We start from the raw sequence: 25,949 nt of genomic DNA, 5'->3' as shown, positions 1-25,949 counted from the left end.
GGTATATTTCCTCTCGCTGGTCTTTTTCCCAAAATATACCACTCTGTATTGAACTGCATCTGCCAAATCTGCTAATTTGCCTATATCCTCCTAAAATCTCTGGAATTATTTCTCACAGTTTTCCCACACTTTCTAATTTGGTATCATGTGGCCCCTAATTGGGTATCATGTAATCTATCCTTTAAGAACAAGTACAAAGAACTTTTTCACACAAAGAATTATCAAAATGTGGAATGCTTTGCCACAAGTGATGATCAATGTTAAATCAATTACAACATTCAAAAGGGTACTGGATAATTACTTAACAAAAGAAGAAAATAAAAGAGTACAGGGAAAAGGCAGGAAAATGGGGTTAGTTTGGGGTAAAGACAGGAATGTGGGACAATGAAAAGCGCTAATGAACCCTAAATTTAGCACAGGCACAAAAGGCCGTATAGCCTTCTCGCGCGCTAAAATTTCTGCTTTTTGAGTGGCCTTGTGGAAGTTGTATAAGAGCATAAGCATATGAGCAGTACAAGCAAACTAACAATCAAGTTGTTACAATATTAGCAGTAATATGGAGTTCATAAAAGCAGTAACCATCAGTATGAGTAAACAGGTAACAAAACAAGCTCTGGCTTGTTATCTGTTGGAAATGTAGTAATAGAAATTAAGAGTGACCCCTCACCTGCCCGCCAGCTCCTTATCCAGGTACTTAGCAGCCAGTCTTGATCCATGTACCTCAGCTTGTAGAACTGCAATATGTCGACGCAAGGCTTTATCCGTTTAAACTAGTTGTAGTGGCAGATGAACTGCCCAATCATGCAGTACTATTTGAAATCACTTCTAGGGACATATGCAAGTCCAAGAACTAGAATACCACTTCAGCCTGGACAGCTGTTTCAATCTTGTGCTTTCGGGCCCTTATTTCACAGCTCCAGGGGATTTTCATCATTTGGAAGGTTTTTACTAATACAAGCTAACACACAAGTAAATATTATCTTTTATTAGAAGAGTGAAAATTAAAATTTTACATACATGTCCAGGCGGTATGGGCAGGGGTCGTTTGGGGTCGTTGCGTCCTCGACATGCTCTAATAACAGTTTTATGTCTGTGAAGATGTATTTCTGCTTCCAGCTGGTTCCACAGTTTATCATGAGCAGGTCCTTTCATGTCTCGACCCAAAAGCTGGATCTGTTGCACCCTGTACAAAAGCATTAACAATTAGAAAGTTTGATTCTTGTCCTTAAATATGTCAACAAAAACAGAGACTGCTTGCTTCCTGAACCATTACCTGACCTGATTCAAGCCTTTTCATCTTAATGGGAACATAAAATGTACAATGAAATCAAAACAGAAAATGCATAGATCAGTAAACATCCAAAAGAGAAAAACAGGTAAACATTTCAGGTGTGACTCTTCAACAGAACACTTCTTTCTTTTCCCTTTAGATGCTGACCACTGTTGTGGGCTTCCAACATTTTCTGTTCATATTTCTCATGTCCAACATTCATGCTGATTCTACATAAAATGTACCACATGGATTGTGGTGTGTGTGTACATATAGATTATGCTAACTGTGATAAATTGAAACTATATAAAACATAGATTATGCTTGTCAAATGCTCCCACCATATGGCCTATGCATTCCAGCTTCCTCCAGCTCAGAATGTGACAATTTAATGTCCTTTTAACCCCCTTAAAACTCTACTGCTATAACTGTTCACCACAGCTTCAAGTGAAGAAGAAAAGTTAAACTGCTTTATTGCTTTAATAAGTTAATATAATAGAGATATCTAAAAAATGATTTATGTCTGAAAAGCTCTCCTTGATATCTGTTGGAAATGTAGAAATAGAAATTAAGAATGATCCCTCACCTGCCTGCCAGCTCCTTATCCAGGTACTTAGCAGCCAGCCTTGCTCCATATACCTCAGCTTGTAGAACTGCTATATGTCGACGCAAGGCTTCATTCTCTTTTTTCAACAGTTTTACGTCAGCTTCTAGCTTTGCTTCCTTCACTTTTTCTTTTTTATTGGCTTCTAATTCTTTTTCCTTTCCAGAAAAAAATACACGTTGTTTACCAACACATGTAATTGGCCTCATCAGAACATAGTATCGTTTGTGCAGTCACAAGCATTGCCAAGATTGTGATGTCCCAACACTTATCAACATCAAAGCCAGATTCTAAAGGAGGATTGGAGTGATTTGGGCTCAAATGTAACAACTGAACCCAAGTTATTAATACTGTCTGATGGACAACGACTCAAACAACAAGAAAAATGGTATTCCAGGAGATCACAATACCAGTAGATACTTGGAAACAGAATTTAGTAATACGAAGCTAGAAACAAGAGCATGTCATTCCATCTATCCATCTTGTAATACCTTAAGTCAAGCTTTTTAATCTTTAACCTGTGAAAAAACTGAAAATATATTTGACCTAATAGCAAAGATGCAGGAGTGAGCAAAATGTATAATTTACCCTCACATCAAGGTACAATAATCTAAGGTGCTGCGAAGTCTAGTGACTGTTACGGTCTATCATATGCTGCTCATAAGGCAAAGTATCTTCAAGGCACTTAGAGCAAAGGTAGACTTTATAAATTGTTCAAAGAAATGATACAAACTAAGAAATGTGTAGTGCAACTTTCTTGGTGCCTGTGTTACTATGAAATACAGTCTGAGCTTTTCTTTTGTAACAGACCTGTTATGCCTACATTAAAAATCTTCTGTAAAAATGTATAAAACTATCCTTTTATTAAAACTTCCAAAGTTAAAAACCCTCAACTGACTAAAATTAGCAGAAACTGTCAACTTACTTAGATTTAGCAAATCATTTTTAAAAACTGCTTTAACTTGTCATTGTGGACAGCAGTAAAAAAAAATCAAAGTTTGACACGTATGAAAGGACACATTAGTAATTTGCTCTTCGCTAACAGTCAATCCAGTGCTACAGTCCAAAAAAAAATACTGAAAGTATAAGTTTGCTGGAAGGCAGCAACAGTTGTCAGCGAATCCACACAAAAAAAATACCAGCGTACTCACTTACCATCTCATCCACTGAAAGGACAGACTTGGGACAGGAGAGAAAAAAAAGTTAGGAAATTAGCAGACATTTAAATACAGAAAAAAAAAGGGGAAAGCAGTGAAATTTGTCCAAAAGCACAGCAGGGATAATGTTCCAATACTAATGGCTGTATAATTCTACTGTATGGTTATTTCAGTAATTAGACCAACATTTTAGATTAAAACAATCTGTACTTCAAAGAAATGTACTTATGGCCAATATAGTGAAGAAAGTTACACACAGTGTTGCTTTGAAAATTATTCGCATGAAGTGCTGGTTAGATAAAATCTGAAATACATTAAAGTTGCTGCCTATCTCAGATGTGAGCAAGTAATATCTCCTCAAAATAAATGAGACGCACACAACTGACTTCATACACTACTGACTGATTGTATAAATAATTCACAAATAAAAACATTTTCCAAGAAGCTCAGCAACCTTTAGGGAATGTAGATATAACTACAATTATAATAATTAAGTGATTTGATGAAGAGGAAAATCAAGCCTCAATGTAACAATGTGCACTGAGAAACAACGACACAGTGGGGGGAAAAATTGGATAAGGGTCGTTTTTGGGCACGGGTCGCGTGATGCACTATTATCCCGCGCCCAATGACCCCTGTGCAGGCAGGACGCGAGTTTCGGCCAGCCCGAGTACTAACCTGCAATCAGCGTTCCATTCCGGGCCTTGCATGTGGATTCAATGCAATTTGCATTTCCACCAGCAGGGGGATGCTCAATCTCTTAAAGGGAGGATGTTTAATAGAAATCTCTTAAAGGTAGCTGGTACCTGTTATTTGCTGAAAATAACAGTCTACTGTCTGAACGGAAATCAGACATCGCACACGTAAAATACAGTTGCACGTCCCATCCCTATATTTACACACTGATGAGTTATGTTAAAACATTGAATAAAGCTTGTGCACTACTAAATCCCACATCCTCCAATCTGCACGCCAGACCTCACCAATCTGAATTGGTACGAGGCCTGCGAGAGTGCGTGCATCAGAGTTCTCTGCTGAAGCATTAGAGACCTTGGATGCAAGAGGTGGACAGAAGGAGGGGCATCCTATATCCTCCGGGGGAGGCGGGGAGGGGGGAGGGCGCAAGAGGTACTCCAGACATATCCAAAAGGCAGTGGGAGGCAATGGGGGACGAAGTCAATGCCACGCGGACAGCATCATGAACATGGTTGCAGTGCAAGAAGATGTTCAACGCTTTGACATGAGTGGTCAATGTGAGTGAGGTCAACCATCAAGTGGCGTCTGCTACCAATTACACCACGCACTACACCCCCCATCATCCACATACTAACAAACCCTTTTCATCAATACTCAACTCTTCCAACCAGATGCTTCCTCTCACCCTTACACATTACCACTGTTTCAAGCCACCCACCCACAACGGCAGCTATTCAACCATGACAGGCACATCACCCAGACACACATCCTGCTTTCTTGCAGGAGAAGGTGGCGCATATCCGGAGGCAGCAAGTGGCAGTGGCATTTAGCCCATCGAGCCTGTTCCTTTCTTCAGTGAGATCATGGTGGACCTGTGACCTAACTCCATATACCCGCTTTAGCCCCATATGCCTCAATACCCTTGGTTCACAGAAATCTATCAATCTCAGATTGAACATTCGCAAGTGAGCTAGAATCAACTGCAGAAGAGCCTTCCAAACATCTTCCACCCTTTGCATGTAGAAGCATTTCCTAACTTCACTCCTGCATGTCCTGGCTCTAAATGTTAGGCTACAACACTGGCATCTACCCGACAATGTGGAAAATTGCCCAGGTATGTCCTGTCCACAAAAAGCAGGACAAATCCAATCCGGCCAATTATCGCCCCATCAGTCTACTCTCAATCATCAGCAAAGTGATGGAAGGTGTCGTCGACAGTGCTATCAAGCGGCACTTACTCACCAATAACCTGCTCACCGATGCTCAGTTTGGGTTCCGCCAGGACCACTCGGCTCCAGACCTCATGACAGCCTTGGTCCAAACATGGACAAAAGAGCTGAATTCCAGAGGTGAGGTGAGAGTGACTGCCCTTGACATCAAGGCAGCATTTGACCGAGTGTGGCACCAAGGAGCCCTAGTAAAATTGAAGTCAATGGGAATCAAGGGGAAAACTCTCCAGTGGCTGGAGTCATACCTAGCACAAAGGAAGATGGCAGTGGTTGTTGCAGGCCAATCATCTCAGCCCCAGGGCATTGCTGCAGGAGTTCCTGAGGGCAGTGTCCTGGGCCCAACCATCTTCAGCTGCTTCATCAATGACCTTCCCTCCATCATAAGGTCAGAAATGGGGATGTTCGCTGATGACTGCACAGTTTTCAGTTCCATTCGCAACCCCTCAGATAATGAAGCAGTCCGAGCCTGCATGCAGCAAGACCTGGACAACATCCAGGCTTGAGCTGATAAGTGGCAAGTAACATTTGCGCCAGATAAGTGCCAGGCAATGACCATCTCCAACAAGAGAGAGTCTAAACACCTCCCCTTGACATTCAACGGCATTACCATCGCCGAATCCCCCACCATCAACATCCTGGGGGTCACCATTGACCAGAAACTTAACTGGACCAGCCATATAAATACTGTGGCTACGAGAGCAGGTCAGAGGCTGGGTATTCTGCGGCGAGTGACTCACCTCCTGACTCCCCAAAGCCTTTCCACCATCTACAAGGCACAAGTCAGGAGTGTGATGGAATACTCTCCACTTGCCTGGATGAGTGCAGCTCCAACAACACTCAAGAAGCTCGACACCATCCAAGATAAAGCAGCCCACTTGATTGGCACCCCATCCACCACCCTAAACATTCACTCCCTTCACCACCGGCGCACTGTGGCTGCAGTGTGTACCATCCACAGGATGCACTGCAGCAACTCGCCAAGGCTTCTTCGACAGCACCTCCCAAACCCGCGACCTCTACCACCTAGAAGGACAAGAGCAGCAGGCGCATGGGAACAACACCACCTGCACGTTCCCCTCCAAGTCACACACCATCCCGACTTGGAAATATATCGCCGTTCCTTCATTGTCTCTGGGTCTAAATCCTGGAACTCCCTTCCTAACAGCACTGTGGGAGAACCGTCACCACACGGACTGCAGCGGTTCAAGAAGGCGGCTCACCACCACCTTCTCGAGGGCAATTAGGGATGGGCAATAAATGCCGGCCTTGCCAGCGACGCCCACATCCCGTGAACGAATAAAAAAAAATTTTTTTTAAATGTCCTCGTGTCCTAGTATTCAAGTCAAGGAGACCTCCAAAAACACTTACAAATGTCTTGGCAGCCAGAAGCAATAATCCAGCTACCAACCTGTAAATCCTGAACTGTCCCTTTAAATAGCGCTGGTGGGGGGGGTCCTCCAGGCACTCTAAGACATGGTCAGATGGTCGGGGTTAAGACTGTACGTTGAGTTGAGCGTTAGACACAATTTTGGGACTTATCACTTTAAATCAGCATTGCACAGTGATTGAAGCCATTTTCTCCCTACTTTACATGATTCCAGCATTCCTTATCTGCGCCCACGCTAACTCCAATACCAAGATGGCGCCCAGCGCACGTCACACTGGAAACGTACGTGCGATCCAAGACGCCATCTTGGATGTCAGAGAGGCCTTGTAGCGCCAAAACAACGGGTGCCCAATTTAGCGCCCAGGGTTTCTATAGAAGAATCTACAGAGGCGTTTCCTCTATCCAGCACTTCCCAGGAAATGCATCTTGGGAGACTACTTGGACGGCCTGTGATTTTTAATTCATTCATTTTAATGGACGTAAAATTGTAGTCTGTACAGCGCAATTTTTCAAGATGCACTGCCTGCATGCACTACTTCCCAATAGGAGCAGAATCACCCCTTATGATTCTTAGCGTAGGAATGTTCTACAGTTAGATTCAGCAGCTCAATATTTCAGTGTGGATGTGAGTTATACACCCAGAAAAAAACAGTTTTCTGAAGTTCCACCAAAGATTTGGTGATAAATACACAGCATGGTGTGGGACAAAGCTATGCTGATGAAAAGTGTCCCCGATTTAGTGCTTGGTTTGTACTGAATTAGCTGATTTCAGCTGGGCAGTAGTGGGGCACAGCAATTGATCTCAATGGGAAACCAGGTAGGGGAGGGAGGAACATCAGCCAAGTTTCCAATTCCTGATCACTATTCACCAGTCTCTTGCTGAATACGTGTGTGTGCCAGTTTCCACGTGAGGATAGGGATGGCATTATTTTCTAGGCTCAAACATCATAAATACCATTTGGGTGAAATATCAAAAGGATGGAATATACTACCATGGAACTGGTCTTCAAAAATAGTCACTATCTCTGGGGGAGCAGTAAAAAAGCTTTCTAGTCCTTTTGAGTATTGAATTTTACGACTAAGTTGGCTCAAGGGAATTAACTTAAAGAAATGATTTACCTTGAAGCAAATTCACCCTAAATAATGCTGGAATAAACAATACTCAATAGTTCAAAACAAAAGTAGACAACTTTGTTGCTGGTTTCAACTTTTAGCTCGGACATACCAGCTTAGCCTTGATTGAGCTGGAGTCAACATTCTGCCCAGTCTTGGCATGCAGCTGCAGTTGGACAGCATGAAGCTGGAGGAGCTGATCATGTACCTCCTTCTCTAGCACAACTTTCTCAGCCTGGGTATCGATCAACTCTGACTTCAGGTCCAGAAGCTGAGCCTACAAAGCAAAAATAAAAAGCATTTGGTTAACAGCTGAAAACATAGGCTTTCTGAACATCACATTTTCATTTGATACAGGATAGCATTTTAGGGTTTAATTTTATTAATTTATAATAAATACACTAACAATACACACAGAATATATACATTAGGTTCCATCCATGTCCCTTATCAAATATATGGAACCAGATGATCAAGTCTTATCTTCAGCAAGAAAATACTCCATAGCACATCAGGAACTCAACCAATTTGAGTGCAGTATTCAAGCAAAGCAGACTTTATAGAAATAACCATTGTACGCATGATCTGTCCATAGTACTCTTTAGCAGCAAGAGGATACTAAATATATGGGGAAACCAGTCAGCAATGGTGGTTTAGTTTAGTTAAATTTATATGTCTAGCTTATAGTATTCCTTTAATTTCCTTCTTTCTTTCAAACACACAATGATTCAATGTTCTAGAGAATCCATCACAACTGCATTAATTATGCAAACAACCGTGAAGAAAATACCAACCACAAGTTGCTGTATGTACTAAAATATTTCACTTATAGTTTAAACAAGTAACCAGGAAATAAGTAACTTTCTACAGTGTGCATAACTACACTATACCGTACTGCAGGAACTTATGATGTGAACGTGTTTGACATTCTGGGCAGCTGGCGAAACAGGTCACCCTTATTATATATGAGTCATGGCATTAATGGCAGCTACCACAACCTGTTGACTCTCACAAATTGTGCTGGCAATTTAACCCTTGTATCAGTGTGCACATTTGAATAACATATCTTTTAGCATGATCTGACCAGTAATTTTTGAATTACCTTGTCTCTTCACTTACTATCAGTCTGGGAGGTTTCCTGTGCTATGGGTCTTGGCTTTCACGTTGGGGTCTTAATTTTAAAAAAGATAGGCAGCATCAAACCCCAATACGTTGACTGCCGTCAAGGGACTAAGTACTGTACACACAGAACAGATTCAAATCGAAATAGTAACTAAAGAAGATGGAACCAAGTAGAGAACAGGCTATTTTAGATCTTGTATTCTGTAATAAGACAGGGTTAATTAGTAGTTTTATAGTAAAGGATCCTCTGGAGCAGAGTGACCATAATATGATAGAATTTCATAGAGTTTGAGAGTGATGTAGTTAAGTCCAAAACTAGGATCTTTAATTTAAACAAAGCCAATTACGTAGGTAAGAGGGGCGAGTTGGCTAAGAGAAATTAGGAAAGCAAAGAGAGGGCATGAAAAAATATTAGCAGGTAAAATCAAAGAAAACCCAAAGATGTTTTATAAATACATTAAGAGCAAGAGAATAACTAAGGAAAGAGTAGGGCCTACTCGAGACCAAAAAGGTAACCTTTGTGTGGAGGCAGAAGATGTGGGTATGGTTCTTAATGAATACTTTGCGTCTGTCTTCACAAAGGAGAGGGATGATGCAGGGATTGAAGTTAAGGAGGAGGAGTGTGAAATATTGGATGGGATAAACATAGTGAGAGAGGAAGTATTAAATGGATTAGCATCTTTGAAAGTGGACGAATCACCAGGGCCGGATGAAATGTATCCCAGGCTGTTAAAAGAAACAAGGGAGGAAATAGCGGAGGCTTTAACAATCAATCATTTTCCAAACTTCACTGGATACAGGTGTAGTGTCGGAGGATTGGAGGACTGCTAAAGTTATACCACTGTTTAAAACGGGAGCGAAGGATAGACCGAGTAATTACAGGCCAGTCAGCCTAACCTCGGTGGTGGGTAAATTATTGGAATCAATTCTGAGGGACAGGATAAACTGTCACTTAGAAAGGCACGGACTAATCAAGGACTGTCAGCACAGATTTGTTAAGGGGAGATCGTGTCTGACTAACTTGATTGAATTTTTCGAGGCGGTGACAAGGAGGATTGATGAGGGTAGCGCAATTGATGTAATCTACATGGATTTTAGCAAGGCTTTTGACAAGGTCCCACATGGCAGATTGATCAAAAAAGTAAAAGCCCATGGGATCCAAGGGAATGTGGCAAATTGGATCCAAAATTGGCTCAGTGGCAAAAAGCAAAGGGTAATGGTCGACGGGTGTTTTTGCAACTGGAAGGCTGTTTCCAGTGGGATGCCACAGGGCTCGGTACTAGGTCCTTTGCTTTTTGTGGTATACATTAATGATTTGGACTTAAACGTAGGGGGCATGATAAAGAAATTTGCAGATGACACAAAGATAAGCCATGTGGTTGATAGTAAGGAAGAAAGCTGTAGACTGCAGGAAGATATCAATGGGCTGGTCAGATGGGCAGAAAAGTGGCAAATGGAGTTCAATGCGGAGAAGTGTGAGGTAATGCATTTGGGGAGAGCAAACAAGGCAAGGGAATACACAATAAATGGGAGGATACTGAAAGGTGTAGAGGAAGTGAGGGACCTTGGAGTGCATGTCCACAGGTCCCTGAAGGTAGCAGGACTGGTAGATCAGGTGGTTAAGAAGGCATATGGAATGCTTTCCTTTATTAGCCGAGGCATAGAATATAAAAGCAGGGATGTTATGCTGGAACTGTAGGAACTGTATAAAATACTAGTTAGGCCACAGCTTGGGTGCTGCGCACAGTTCTGGTCATCACATTACAGGAAGGATGTAATGGCACTAGAGAGGGTGCAGAGGTGATTTACGAGGATATTGCCAGGACTGGAGAATTTTAGCTATGATGACAGATTGAATAGGCTGGGGTTGTTTTCCTTGGAACAGGGGAGGCTGAGGGGTGATTTGATTGAGGTGTACAAAATTATGAGGGGCCTAGATAAAGTGGATAGGAAGGACCTATTTCCCTTATCGGAGGGGTCAATAACCAGGGGATATAATTCATAATTCTCACCGAATATACATTCCCATGAAGAATAAAATCTCCATGGGAAAAGTGGTCCAACCATGGCTAACTAGATAAGTTGAGGATAGTATTAGATTAAAAGAAGAGGCTTACAATGTTGCCAAAAAGAGTAGCAAGACTGAGGATTGGGAGGGTTTTAGAAATCAGCAAAGGATGACCAAGAAATTGATAGAGGGATAAAACAGAATATGAGACTAAACTAGCAAGAAATATAAAAAGATTGTAAGAGCTTCTACAAGTACGTAAGAAGGAAAAGATTAACGAAGGTAAACCTGGGTCCCTTAGAGGCAGAGACAGGAGAAATTATAATGGGGAATAAGGAAATGGCAGAGACATTAAACAAAGATTTTGTATTTTGCAGTAGAAGATACAAAAACCATACCGGAAATAGTGAGGAACCAAGAGTCTAATGAGAGTGAGGAACTTAAAGTAATTAAGATTAGTGAAGAAAAAGTACTGGAGAAATTAATGGGACTAGAAGCTGACAAATCCCCTGGACCAGATGGCCTACATTCTAGGGTTTTAAAAGAGGTGGCTGCAGAGGTAGTGGATGCATTGGTTCTGATCTTCCAGAATTCCCTAGATTCTAGAACGTGGATTGGAAGATAGCAAATGTAACCCCGCTATTCCAGAAAGGAGGGAGAGAGAAAACAAGGAACTAAAGGCCAGTTAGCCTGACATCAGTAGTAGGGAAAATGCTAGAATCTATTATTAGGGAAGTAGTAACAGGGCACATAGAAAATCATAATATAATTAGGCAGAGTCAACACGGTTTTATGAAAGGGAATTTGTGTTTGACAAATCTATTAAGAGTTTTTTTTGAGGGTGTAACGAACAGGGTGGATAAGGGGACACCAGTGGATATAGTATATTTGGATTTTCAAACGGCATTCGATAAGGTGCCACACAAGAGGCTGTTACACAAGATTAGGGCTCATGGTATTGGGGGTAATATATTTAGCACGGATTGAGGATTGGTTGACAGACAGAAAACCAAGAGTAGGAGCAAACGGGTCATTTTCGGATTGGCAGGTTGTAATGAGTGGAGTGCCACAAGGATCAGTGCTTGGCCTCAGCTATTTACAATCTGTATCAATGACTTAGATGAGGGGAATGAGTGCAATGTATCCAAATTTGCTGATGATGCAAATCTAGGTGGGGAAAGTAAGCCGTGAAGAGGAAGTAAAGAATCTGCAAAAGGATGTAGACAGGTTGAGTGATGGGGCAAGAAGGTGGCAGATGGAGTATAATTTGGGGAAATATGAAATTATCCACTTTGGTAGGGAAGACAGAAAAGCAGAATATTTTTTAAAAGGTGAGAGACTAAGAAATGTCAGAGGAATTTGGGTGTCCTTGTACACGAATCAAAGAAAGTTAATTAGCAGGTACAGCAAGCAATTAGAAAAGCAAATGGTATGTTGGCCTTTATTGCAAGGGGGTTGGAGTATAAGAGTAAGGAAGTCTTGCTACAATTATATAGAGCTTTGGTGAGACCACATCTGGAGTACTGTGCACAGTTTTGGTCTCCTTACCTGAGGAAGGATATATTTGCCTTAGAGGGGGTAAACAAGGGTTCACTAGACTGATTCCTGGGATGTGAGGGTTGTCCTATGGAGGAGAGATTGAGTAGAATGGACCTGGAGTTTAGAAGAATGAAAGGTGATCTCGTTGAAACATATAAAATTCTTAGAGGGCTTGACAGGGTAGATGCTGAGAGGCCGTTTCCCCTGGCTGGAGAGTCTAGAACTAGGGGTCATAGTCTCAGGATAAGGGGTCGGCCATTTAGGACTGAGATGAGGAAACATTTCTTCACTCACAGAGTTGTGAATCTTTGGAATTCTCTACCCCAGAGGGCTGTGGCTGCTCAGTCAATGAGTATATTCAAAACTGAGATCAATAGACTTTTGGACACTAAAGGAATCAGAGGATATGGGGATTGGGTGGGAAAGAGGAGTTGAGATAGGAGATCAGTCATGATCTTATTGAATGGCGGAGCAGGCTTGTAGGGCTGTATGGCCTACTCCTGCTCTTCTTTCTTATGTTCTTAAGAGGGAGCACTAAATCTTCCTCTGTTTCAATTATTTTTCCAATTTCCCCTTAAATGATATAATGGTCTCTGCCTCAACCACTCCTTGTGGCAAAGCATTCCATGCTCCAGCAATCCTCTGCATAAAGTGACTTCTCCGAACCTCTCTCCTCAATTTCTTAGTTATAAATTGATGACCTCTCATCACTGACACCCTCACCAGTGGAAATAGGCTTATAAATTCAGCCATGCTCCAGGATGAGAAGCCATTGCTAGAGATGCTGTGACTATGATCAGATAAATAAGAGTGGAACCAAGCGAGGGCAGTACCACTGAGCTGGACAATGGAGAAGGATCCTTTGAGAGGATTTGGTGATCAACAATGTCAAAGGCTGCAGATAGGTCAAGGAGGACGAGGAGGGATAGTGTACTAGTCACAGAGAATTTCATTAGTGACTTTGATAAGGACCATTTCAGTGCTGTTGCAGATTGGAGAAATTCAAACATGGACTTGCGTGAAAGATGAGCACAGATTTGGGAGATGACAACACATTCAAGGACTTTGGAGACGAAATGGAGGTTGGAGATGGGGCTGCAAATTGCAAGGACAGAGGGGTTGAGGGTGTTTTTTTTTTGAGGGGGGTGTGATAATGGCAGTTCTGATAGGCAGGGGGACAGTGCCTGAGGAGAGAGAACTATTTACAGCGTCAGCTAGCACGGGGGCCAGGAAGAGAAGTTGGGTGGTCAGCAGTTTAGTGGGAATAGGGTCAAGGGAGCAGAAGGTGAGTCTCTTAGACAAGATGGGCTCGGAGAGGGCATGAGGGGAGATGAGAGAGAAAGACATAAAGTTCAAGGCTAGGGGAAGTGACAGAAGCAGCAGATGCAGCTGAGCAGATGGTCTCAAACTTAGTGAAAAAGAAGTCCATGAGATCCTCACACTTGTTAGAGGTGAGAGTAAAGGAGGTAGGAAAAAAATGTCTAAGGACGCGGTTTGTAATAGAGAAAACAAGCCATCTTTTCTGTGAGAAAATATCCAAAGAATCCTGGCTCACAGTTTGGCAGAAGAGTGAGGCCCTTAAGAGCTTGATGTGGTCCAGCCAGATCTGGTGATTGATGTCTAAACCAGTTGTCTACCAGATGCACTCAAGTCTGTTCTTCTTGCACTTGAGGAAGCAAAGATAAGTGCCATGCCAAGGGGAATGACTGGGATGGGAGAGAGTAATGGTTTTACTGGGAATAAGGCCAAAGGTGGAACAGAGCAAGTGGTTGAGCTGATCAACAGGTACAGAAGTATCATGGCGAATGGAGGGCCAAAAGATAGGCAAAAATAAAGAGCACAGGTATGCTAGCCCAATTTGGGGGGCCCTTTACTTAACGTAAAAGCACAAACTTCTCAGATAGGGCACAGGTTCTCCCCTTGCAGCCTGCTTCACTCACTGTGGAAACGAGACTTAGCCATTACAAGAACTGTTTGCTGGTTCCTCCTACCAATACTATTATCGACAGCCATCAAATAGGTTACCATAGTAGGTACAGCAGAGGAGGCGACCATTTGGCCCATCGTGCCTGTGCCGGCTCTTTGACAGAGCTATCCAATTAGTCCCAATCCTCTGCTCTTTTTCCACAGCCCTGTAAATTTTATCCCTTCATGTATTTATCCAATTCCCTTTTGAAAGTTACTATTGAATCTGCTTCCACCACTCCTTCAGGCAGTGCATTCCAGACTATTACAACTCACTGCATAAAGAAATGTTTCCTCATGTCGCCTCTGGTACTTTTGCTGATCACCTTAAATCTGTGTCTTCTGGTTACTGACCCATCTGGTACTGGAAACAGTTTCTCCTTGATTACTCTGTCAAAACCATTCATGTTTTTGAACACCTCTATCAAATCTCCCCTTAACCTTCTCTGTTTTAGGGAGAACAACCCCAGCTTCCCCAATCTCTCCACATAACTGATGTCCCTCATCCCTGGCGCCATTCTAGTAAATCTCTTCTGCACCCTCTCTAAGGCCTTGACATTCTTCCTAAAGTGTGATGCCCAGAATTGAATACAATACTCCAGTTGAGGCCTAACCAGTGTTCTATAAAGGTTTAGCATAACTTACTTGCTTTTGTACTCTATGCCTCTAATAAAGCCCAGGATTTCAAATGCCTTTTTTAACAGCTTTCTCAACTTGTCCTGCCACCTTCAAAGATTTGTGTATGTGCACCCAAGGTCTCTCTGTTCCTGCACCCCCTTTAAAATTGGACGATTTAGTTTGGATTGCCTTTCCTCATTCTTCCTGCCAAAATGCATCACTTCAAACTTCTCTGCATTAAATTTCATCTACTATGTGCCTGTTCATTTCACCAATCTGTCTATGCCCTCCTAAAGTCTGTTATTATCCTCCACATTGTTTACGACATTTCTGAGTTTCGTGTCATCTGCAAACTTTCCTTATTTCCTTATGTTGCTTCCCTCATGACCTGACACAAGCCCAGTCTGGCAGCTTTGCCCCGCTCTGTTAAGTGATGGTATTACCGAGCCTCTCTTGGTGGTGGTTGTTGACCCAGAATACGTTTTGTGCCCTTCCTTCCCTCAATACTTCCAAGTGGCATTCAACATAGAGAATTCTGTCAGTTGGGGTTGGGGGGGCAGTAAGTGGCAAACAGCGCAATGTTTCCTTAGCTCTGTTTGACCTGAAGCCGTGAGACTTAGTGGGGTCCAGTGACAACGTTGAGAACTCCCAGGGCCATTTCCAACTGAACCATATACCATAGTGCCCCCACCTTTAATGGGTCTGTCCTATTAGGATGGTGATGGAGAAATAGAAATACAGTCTGGGATTTTGGTTGATAGACATGAGTCTGTAAAACCAGGTCAGGTTGTTGCTTTACAAGGCTGTGGGACAACTCTCCCAATTTAGGCACCAAAGACCAGCTCTTAGAGGACAACTTTGCAGGGTTGATTCGGCAAAGACTGCCCGAGTCTTTCCCTGATAATGATAGGAAGGGTTGTACCAGGTAACCTTCCATGGCAATACGGCTGAAACATGGCAATACGGCTAAAACGATGCAAGATATTTTGATGCCCTAAACTATATTCTAAATAAAAACAATCGCAGCCGTGTGCTAGTGGAATTTTTATCACCTTTTTTAAATTTCCTGTCTCTCAGAAAGACTGGCAGCATGGTCCTTGTGGATACTAAAAATTGTGTTGCGAGCAAGATGAAACACCTGCCTGGCATTCAGTTCTTCAGAATAAATAGAAGTTCCTTTTATACTAAATGAATCTTGGGAGAGCAACCTAATTGTGCAACTGTCCCGCATTTACCAATAGATAGTGCAATCGATCTTCCTACTTATCTCCTTATTTTGTCAAGGCATAGATGGCTACAAAAGATTATTTTTTCATTTGTTCTTGGGATGCAGGTAATGCTGGCAGGGCCTTCTTCTTGAAGTAGAGACTGTTTTTTCAACTGTGTGGCTTGCTAGACCACTTCAGGGGACATTAAGAGTCAACCACATAGTCATGAATAGGCCATACCAGGTAGGGGTGGCAGGTTTTCTTCCCTGAAGGACATTAGCAAACCAGTTGGGTTTTATGACAGTTTTCATGGTCATAGTTTCCGATGCAGTCCACGAGTTACCAGATTTACTGAACTTAATTTCACAACTTGCCATACTGGGATTTGAACTCACAACTTCTGGGTTGCTAGTCCAGTACCATAACCATTATACCAACATGCTCTATTTCCCAGTGCTGACACGCAAGGTGCTGGCATCATGATACTGCATCACAATGTCACTACAGACACAAGTCATTGTGTATGTAATGATAGTGCTAACAATAAATATGCAGCTGCCACTGAAACAACGCATTTAGTGGCTCCAGGAAGACTGGCGACAGTCAGGAAGACCCATGTCTTCCAGGCTAGTGGTCTTTAAAAAGCAAGTTTTTCTTCATTTCACCTCAGGCTGGAGGGAAGCCAGGACTATGGAAGCTGGCAGCTGAAGAACAGAAAAGCAGCTAGAAAGTATATTAAGACCAGATAAAAATGATTCAGCAGACCCGATTCAGTCTTCATCCTCGTGCTGTGGAATTTGTTTAAAAGCCAAATGAAAGGTACAAGGTTTAGTAGGCAGCTCATCATTGTACATAGTATTAAAGTAATTCTGCACAAAGGATACAGAACAGATCTAAAAATCAATTAAAAATACATAAGGGACTATGGAGGAAGAATGGTATTTAAACATATTTTGGTTTTAAAAGGTTAATTCTTACAGGAATTTACACATGTAAAATCTGCAATGACTGGGAACAGTTTAAAGTGATGCTGCAGATACACTTATATTTTCAAAGGCTTGAACTGACATTGAAAGAGTTTTAGTCTATGAAGTGATGCCCATTTACAATACGATAACATTTAACAGATGTATAATTGCTGTTTATAGGACTACTGCATTTCCTTTGTATCACATGCTGTGCAATAGTCTGCAGGCAATTAGCCCACTTAGAATAATTGCATGGAACATAAGGTGTGTGTGTGTATGTGTGAATAGGCACACAGGCATGTGTATTTATCATTGTGACAGATGCAGTATCTTCCTACTTTACATCCTGTGCTGCAATCAAATGCCCAGATCAGACACAATGGGCAAGCTACCAAGTAGAACTCCACTTACATAACTGAGAATGGCCTAAACTCCAAATTTAGAAGAATCATAGAAAATTTACGGCACAGAAGGAGGCCATTCAGCCCATCGTGTCCGTGGTGGCTGAGAAATGAGCCACCCAGCCTAATCCCACTTTCCCGCATTTGGTCCGTAGCCCCGCAGGTCACGGCTCTACAGGTGTACATACAGGTATTTTTAAAAATGAGTTGAGGGTTTCTGCCTCTACCACCTTCTCAGGCAGTGAGTTCCAGACCCCCACCACCCTCTGGGTGAAAAAAATCTTTTCTCATTTCCGCTCTAATCCTTCTACCAAACACGTTAAATCTATGCTCCCTGGTTATTGACCCCCCCGCTAAGGAAAATAGGTCCTTCCTATACACTCTATGTAGGCCCCTCATAGTTTTGTACACCTCAATCAAATCACCCCTCAGCCTCCTCTGTTCCAAGGAAAACAACCCCAGCCTATTCAATATGACATCATAGCTAAAATTCTCCAGTCCTGGCGGCATCCTCATAAATCTCCTCTGCACTCTCTCAAGTGCCATTACATCCTTCCTGTAATGTGACCAGAACTGTGCGCAGCACTCAAACGGTGGCCTAACTAGCGTTTTATACAGTTCCAGCATAACATTCCTGCTTTTGTATTCTATGCCTCGGCTAATAAAGGAAAGCATTCCATATGCCTTCTTGACCACCTGATCTACCAGTCCTGCTACTTTCAGGGACCTGTGGACATGCACTCCAAAGTCCCTTACTTCCTCTACACCTCTCAGTATCCTCCCATTTATTGTGTATTCCCTTGCCTTGTTTGCTCTCCCCAAATGCATTACCTCACACTTCTCCGCATTGAACTCCATTTGCCACTTTTCTGCCCATCTGACCAGCCCATTGATATCTTCCTGCAGTCTACAGCTTTCTTCCTCACTATCAACCACACGGCCCATCTTTGTGTCATCTGCAAATTTCTTAATCATGCCCTCTACATTTAAGTCCAAATCGTTAATGTATACCTCAAAAAGCAAAGGACCTAGTACCGAGCCCTGTGGCATCCCACTGGAAACAGCCTTCCAGTCACATAAACACCCATCAACCATTACCCTTTGCTTCCCGCCACTGAGCCAATTTTGGATCCAATTTGCCACATTCCCTTGGGTCCCATGGGCCTTTACTTTTTTGACCAATCTGCCATGTGGGACCTTGTCAAAAGCCTTGCTAAAATCCATGTAGACTACATCAATTGCGCTACCCTCATCAATCCTCCTTGTCACCGCCTCGAAAAATTCAATCAAGTTAGTCAGACACGATCTCCCCTTAACAAATCCGTGCTGACTGTCCTTGATTAGTCCGTGCCTTTCTAAGTGAGATTATCCTGTCCCTCAGAATTGATTCCAATAATTTGCCCACCACCGAGGTTAGGCTGACTGGCCTGTAATTACTCAGTCTATCCTTTGCTCCCTTTTTAAACAACGGTACAATGTTAGCAGTCCTCCAATCCTCCGGCACTACGCCTATATCCAGTGAAGTTTGGAAAATGATTGATTGTTAAAGCCTCCGCTATTTCCTCCCTGGCTTCTTTTAACAGCTTGGTATACATTTCAAAGTTGCTAATCTCCTTAATACTTCCTCTCTCACTATGTTTATCCCATCCAATATTTCACACTCCTCCTCCTTAACTTCAATCCCTGCATCATCCCTCTCCTTTGTGAAGACAGACGCAAAGTATTCATTAAGAACCATACCCACATCTTCCACCTCCACACATAGTTTACCTTTTTGTTCTCCAAGAGGCCCTACTCTTTCCTTAGTTATCCTCTTGCTCCGAATGTATTTATAAAACATCTTTGGGTTTTCTTTGATTTTACCTGCTAATATTTTTTCATGCCCTCTCTTTGCTTTCCTAATTTCCTTTTTAACTTCACCCCTGCACTTTGTATACTCCTCTAAGCTTTCCGTAGTATTGAGTTCCAGTGTCTATCATAGGCTTTCTTTTTCTCACTTTTTAAACTGGAAAAAGAAACAGAAAAATAAAGTGATCAAAGAGAACCTTCCTCTTCTCTTCCTCCTCTCCAAAAGAAAAATACTTTGAATAGGATCAAGATTTCTATAAAAGTGCCGAATAAAAATAGCCAATTTGAAAAGCTTTGCATCATACTCCACTTACAATATTCATCGAGCAATTCAATCTAAACAGAAAGAGACTAACCTAGTATCATCTGGCCCAAAATATGGTACCTTAACATGCTTAGATTAGGTTTTGCACACAAAATATTTAATAAAAACAAATACAGGGTTCAAGGATCAGCTGGTTATAGCAGTGAATCGCTGAGCTACGCAGACCAGGAAGGTCCCAGGTTTGGTTCTCAGTCTGGGCCAGGTTAGCTGATTTCAGCTGCAGCAGTAGTTGGACTGGGTGGGACTGCACTCGCCTGGATCCATTCTTATCCATCCAGTCGTAGCCAGAGAATCACCTGCAATGGCTTCTCTTCCCGCTCCCGCACTGTTACCTCTGGAGTCCCCCAAGGGTCTATCCTTGGCCCCCTTCTATTTCTCATCTACATGCTGCTCCTTGGCGACATCATCCGAAAACACATCAGGGTCCACATGTACGCTGACGACACCCAGGTCTACCTCATCACCACCTGCCTCGACCACTCCACTGTCTCTGATTTGTCACACTGCTTCTCTGACATCCAGTACCAGATGAGCAAAAATTTTCTCCAACTAAATATTGACAAGACTGAAGCCATTTGGGGTTATAGAATCGTAGAAATGTTACAGCACGGAAGGAGGCCATTCAGCCCATTGAGTCCGCGTCGGCTCTATGCACAAGCAATCCAGCTAGTCCCCAACTCTTCCACCCGATCCCCGTAATCCTGCAAATTTTTTCGTTTCAAGTATTTATCCAGTTGCCTTTTGAAGCCATAATTGAATTTGCTTCTACCATTCCCTCAGGCAATGCATTCCAGATCCTAACCACTCGCTGTGTAAAAAAGTTTTCCCTCATGTCACCTTTGGTTCTTTTGCCAATCACCTTAAATCTACGATCTCTGGTGCTTGACCCATCCGCCAATGGGAACAGTTTCTCTCTATCTACTCTGTCTAGACCCTTCATGATTTTGAATACCTCTATCAAATCTCCTCTCAACCATCTCTGTTCCAAGGAGAATAATCCCAGCTTCTCCAGTCTATCCACGTAATTTAAATCCCTCATTCCTGGAATCATTCTGGTAAATCTCCTCTGCGCTCTCTCTAAGGCTTTCACATCCTTCCTAAAGTGTGGTACCCAGAACTGGACACAATATTCCAGTTATGGTCGAACCAGTGTTTTATAAAGGTTCATCATGACTTCCTTGCTTTTGTACTCTATGCCTCTATTTATAAAGCCCAGGATCCCGTATGCATTTTTAACCGCTTTCTCAACCTGCCCTGCCACCTTCAACGATTTGTGCACATATACTCCCAGATCCCTCTGTTCCTCTACCGCTTTTAGAATTGTGCCCTCTAGTTTATATTGCCTCTCCTCATTTTTCCTACCGAAATGCATCACCTTGCATTTTTCCGCGTTAAACTTCATCTGCCTCGTGTCCGCCCATGCCACCAGCATGTCTATATCCTCTTGAAGTCTATCACCATCCTCCTCACCGTTTACTACCCTTCCAAGTTTTGTGTCATCTGCAAATTTTGAAACTGTGCTCTGTGCTCCCAAGTCCAAGTCGTTTATATATATATATATATATATATATATATATATATGTCCTATGTCCTATCACCGACCCCTGGTATCACTACTACACACCTCCCTCCAGTCCGAAAAACAACCGGTCACCACTACTCTCTGTTTCCTGTCATTTAGCCAATTCTGTATCCACGTTGCTATTGCTCCCTTTATTCCATGGACCACAATCTTAATAGCAAGCCTACCATGTGGTACTTTATCAAACGCTATTTGAAAATCTATATATACCACATCAACTAAATTGCCCTCATCGACCCTCACTGTTACCTCATCAAAAAACTCTATCAAGTTGGTTAAACACGATTAGCCTTTAACAAATCCGTGCTGGCTTCCCCTAATTCCTCAAATAATGAAGCAGTCCGAGCCCGCATGCAGCAAGACCTGGACAACATCCAGGCTTGGGCTCATAAGTGGAAAGTAACATTCGCGCCAGATAAGTGCCAGGTAATGACCATCTCCAACAACAGACAGTCTAAACACCTCCCCTTGACATTCAACGGCATTACCATCACCGAATCCCCCACCATCAACATCCTGGGGGTCACCATTGACCAGAAACTTAACTGGACCAGCCATATAAATACTGTGGCTACAAGAGCAGGTCAGAGGCTGGGTATTCTGCGGCGAGTGACTCACCTTCTGACTCCCCAAAGCCTTTCCACCATCTACAAGGCACAAGTCAGGAGTGTGATGGAATACTCTCCACTTGCTTGGATGAGTGCAGCTCCAACAACACTCAAGAAGCTCGACACCATCCAAGATAAAGCAGCCCGCTTGATTGGCACCCCATCCACCACACTAAACATTCACTCCCTTCACCACCGGCGCACTGTGGCTGCAGTGTGTACCATCCACAGGATGCACTGCAGCAACTCGCCAAGGCTTCTTCGACAGCACCTCCCAAAGTCGCGACCTCTACCACCTAGAAGGACAAGAGCAGCAGGCGCATGGGAACAACACCACCTGCACGTTCCCCTCCAAGTCACACACCATCCCGACTTGGAAATATATCGCTGTTCCTTCATTGTCGCTGGGTCAAAATCCTGGAACTCCCTTCCTAACAGCACTGTGGGAGAACTGTCACCACACGGACTGCAGCGGTTCAAGAAGGCGGCTCACCACCACCTTCTCGAGGGCAATTAGGGATGGGCAATAAATGCTGGCCTCGCCAGCGACGCCCACATCCAGTGAACGAATTTTTTAAAAATCCACACTCATCCAAATGACTGTTAGTTCTGTCCCGGATTATCGTTTCTAAAAGTTTCCCCACCACCGAGGTTAAACTGACAGGCCTATAGTTGCTGGGTTTATCTTTACACCCTTTTTTGAACAAGGATGTAACATTTGCAATTCTCCAGTCCTGTGGCACCACCCCCGTGTCTAAAGATGTCTGGAAGATTATGGCCAGTACCTCCGCAATTCCCTCCCTTACTTTTCTCAGCACGCTAGGGTGCATCCCATCCAGACCAGGTGACATCTATTTTAAGTACAGCTAGCCTTCCTAGTACCTCTTCTTTCTCAATTTTTAGCCCATCCAGTATCTTAACTATATCTTCCTTTACCAAGACTGGCAGCATCTTCTTCCTTGGTAAAGGCCTATGCAAAGTACTCATTTAGTACCTCAGCCATGCCCACTGCCTCCATGAGCAGATCTCCTTTATGGTCCGTAATCAGCCTCACCCATCCTTTTGCTACCCGTTTACTGTTAACATGTCTGTAGAAGACTTTTGGATTCCCTTTTATGTTGTCCACTAGTCTATTCTCGTACTCTCTCTTTGCCCCTCGTTTCCTTTTTCACTTCCCCTCTGAACTTTCTATATTCTCTCTTGTTGGCACTTGTATTATCAACCTGTCATAAGCCGCTTTTTTCCACTTCATCTTACTCTCTATCTCCTTTGTCATCAAGGGATCGCTGGCGTTAGTTGCCCTATCTTTCTCCCTCATTGGAATGTACCTTGTCTGTACCCGAATCATCTCCTCTTTGAAGTCTGCCCACTGTTCAATTACAGTTTTGATTCCAATTTAGGGCAAGATCTGTTCTCTTCCCATTGAAATTGGCCCTCCCTCAATTGAGTATTTTTACTTTAGAGTGGTCAGAATCCTTTTATATTTAGTTATACTAAACCTTATGATACTACGATCGCTGCTCCCTAAATGCTCCCCCACTGACACTTGCTCCCACTTGGCCCGTCTCATTCCCTAGAACCAAGTCCAGCAATGCCTCCTTCCTCGTTGGGCCGGAAACATACTGGTCGAGAAAGTTATCCTGAACACATTTCAAAAATTCCTCCCCTTCTTTGGCTCTTATATTATTGTCATCCCAGTCTATATTAGGATGGTTGAAATCCCCCATTATCACTACTCTATGGCTTTTGCACCTCTCTATAATGTCCCTGCAAATTTGCCCTTCTATATCCTTCCCACTAGCTGCTGACCTATAGAATACACCCAGTAGTGTAATGGCACCTCTATTGTTCCTTAACTCTAACCAAATAGATTCTGCCCTTGACCCCTCCAGGACATCCTCTCTCCAGCACTGCAATATTCTCCTTAAATCAATACTGCCACCGCCCCCCCTCCTTTCTTTCTTTCCCTATCTTTCCTGAACAGCTTGTATCCACGAATATTTAGTACCCAATCCTGCCCTTTTTTGAGCCAGGTCTCCATTATCGCAATAACATTGTATTCCCATGTGGCTATTTGTGCCTGCAGCTCACCAACCTTGTTTACCGCGCTTCGTGCATTCACACACATGCACCGCAAACCCGTCTTAGACTTTGTGCACTCTCTTGGTCTGATCCCACCTAATACTGTACTATTTCTTACTCTAGGGCTATCCTTCTCTCCCGATCCTTTGTGCCCCTTGTTTCCCCTTTCCAATGCTTCATCCCGGTGCCCATCCCCCTGCCAAATTAGTTTAAACCACCCCACCCCCCACCCCCATAGCACTAGCGAATCTCTCTGCGAGGACATTGGTCCCTGCTCCGTTGAGGTGCAACCCATCCAGTCTGTACAGGTCCCACCTCCCCCAGAACTGGTCCCAATGCCCCAGGAATCTAAAGCCCGCCCCCCCTGCACCATCTCTCCAGCCACGCTTTCATCTGCTCTATCCTCCTATTTCTATACTCGCTAGTGCGTGGCACCAGGAGTAATCTGGAGATTACTACCTTTGAGGTCCTACTTATTAATCTCTTTCTTAACTCCTTAAACTCTGCCTGCAGGACCTCATCCCTGTTTCTACCTATGTCGTTGGTACCGATATGGAGCACGACCTCTGGCTGTTCACCTTCCCCCTCCAGAATGTTCTGTAGCCGCACCTTGACATCCTTGACCCCGATTCGATTATATTCAATTAGGCTGGAAACCGGGGGCACGTACCGCGATCCGTGACTAACCCGCGCCCGGTGCTTCCTGTGCAGGCAGGACGAGATATTTGTCTGGCCTGAACACTTACCTGCAAGCAGCGTGAAAAACCAGGCCTGACATGAGATTGTGGCTCCACCAGCTGGTGGAGCCACAATCTCTGTAAGAGATTTTAAGAGACATCCTCCCTTTAAGGTAGCAAGTACCTGTTATTTGCTGAAAATAACAGTCTGCACAGAGATCAGACATCGCGCACATAAAACACAGACACAGGTCCCGTCGCTATGATTACAAACTGATGAGTTACATTAAAACATTGAATAAAAGGTTGCGCACTACTAAATCCCACATCCTCCAATCTGCTTGCCAGACCTCACCAATCTACCAATCTGCCAATCTGAGTTTGTACCACGCCTGCGAGACAGCATGCACCAAGATTCTCTGCTGATGCACTAGAGGCCTTGGTGCAAGAGGCGGACAGAAGGAGGGACATCCTATATCTACAAAGGGGCAAGAGGCCCTCCAGACATATGCTCAAAAGGCAGTAGTAGGCAGCAGGGGACGAAGTCAATGCAGGCGCACAGCATCATGAAGTTCAATGCTTTGGCATGAGTGGTAAAGATGAGTGAGGTCAACCGTCAAGAGGCATCTCCTACCAACTATACCACTAGCCGCATCCATGCTCCACGCACTACACTCACCCATCACCAAGATACCAACAAACTCATTCCATGTTGAGCACCACTTGGAGGAAGCACTGAGGGTAGCAAGGGCACAGAACGTACTCTGGGTGGGGGACTTCAATGTCCATCATCAAGAGTGTTTCGGTAGCACCACTACTGACCGAGTTGGCCAAGTCCTGAAGGACATAGCTGCCAAACTGGGCCTGTGACAGGTGGTGAGCGAACCAACATGAGGGAAAAACCGACTTGACCTCATCCTGACCAATCTACCTGTCGCAGATGCATCTGTCCATGACAGTATTGGTAGGAATAACCACCACACAGTCCTTGTGGAGACGAAGTCCCATCTTCACACTGAGGACACTATCCAACGTGTTGTGTGGCACTACCACCGTGCTAAATGGGATGAATTCTGAACAGATCTAGCAGCTCAAAACTGGGCATCCATGAGGCGCTGTGGGCAATCAGCAGCAGAATTGTATTCCAGCACAATCTGTAACCTCATGGCCCAGCATAATCCTCACTCTACCATTACCAACAAGCCAGGGGATCAATGAGGCGTGTAGGAGTGTATGCCAGGAGCAGCACCAGGCATACCTAAAAATGAGGTGCCAACCTGGTGAACCTATAACAGGACTACATGCATGCTAAACAGCGGAAGCAATATGCTATAGACAAAGCTAAGCGATTCCACGATCAACGGATCAGATCAAAGTTCTGCAGTCCTGCCACAGCCAGTCGTGAATGGTGGTGGACAATTAAACAACTAACGGGAGGAGGAGGCTCCGTGAACATCCCCATCCTCAATGATGGCAGAGACCAGCACGTGAGTGCAAAAGACAAGGCTGAAGCGTTTGCAACCATCTTCAGCCAGAAGTGCC

At 43.6% G+C, this 25,949-nt stretch overlaps 1 protein-coding gene across 1 annotated transcript in view; it reads right to left on the bottom strand.

Annotated features, from left to right (window-relative positions):
* The window catches only part of gopc (golgi-associated PDZ and coiled-coil motif containing), a 73,377-nt gene that overhangs the window by 26,823 nt on the left and 20,605 nt on the right, over positions 1 to 25,949 (bottom strand). The window contains exons 2-4 of the mRNA XM_067984684.1: positions 7,569 to 7,733; positions 1,857 to 2,032; positions 1,018 to 1,183 (exon numbers count right to left, since the gene is read on the bottom strand). Of these exons, the coding sequence (XP_067840785.1) occupies positions 1,018 to 1,183; positions 1,857 to 2,032; positions 7,569 to 7,733 (507 nt within the window). The remainder of the gene's footprint in view (positions 1 to 1,017; positions 1,184 to 1,856; positions 2,033 to 7,568; positions 7,734 to 25,949) is intronic.

The sequence above is a fragment of the Heptranchias perlo genome, chromosome 5, assembly GCF_035084215.1.
Source record: "Heptranchias perlo isolate sHepPer1 chromosome 5, sHepPer1.hap1, whole genome shotgun sequence".
NCBI lineage: Eukaryota > Metazoa > Chordata > Chondrichthyes > Hexanchiformes > Hexanchidae > Heptranchias > Heptranchias perlo.
The sequence above is the reverse complement of the archived record's forward strand: the minus strand, read 5'-3'. Positions and strand labels throughout refer to the sequence as shown.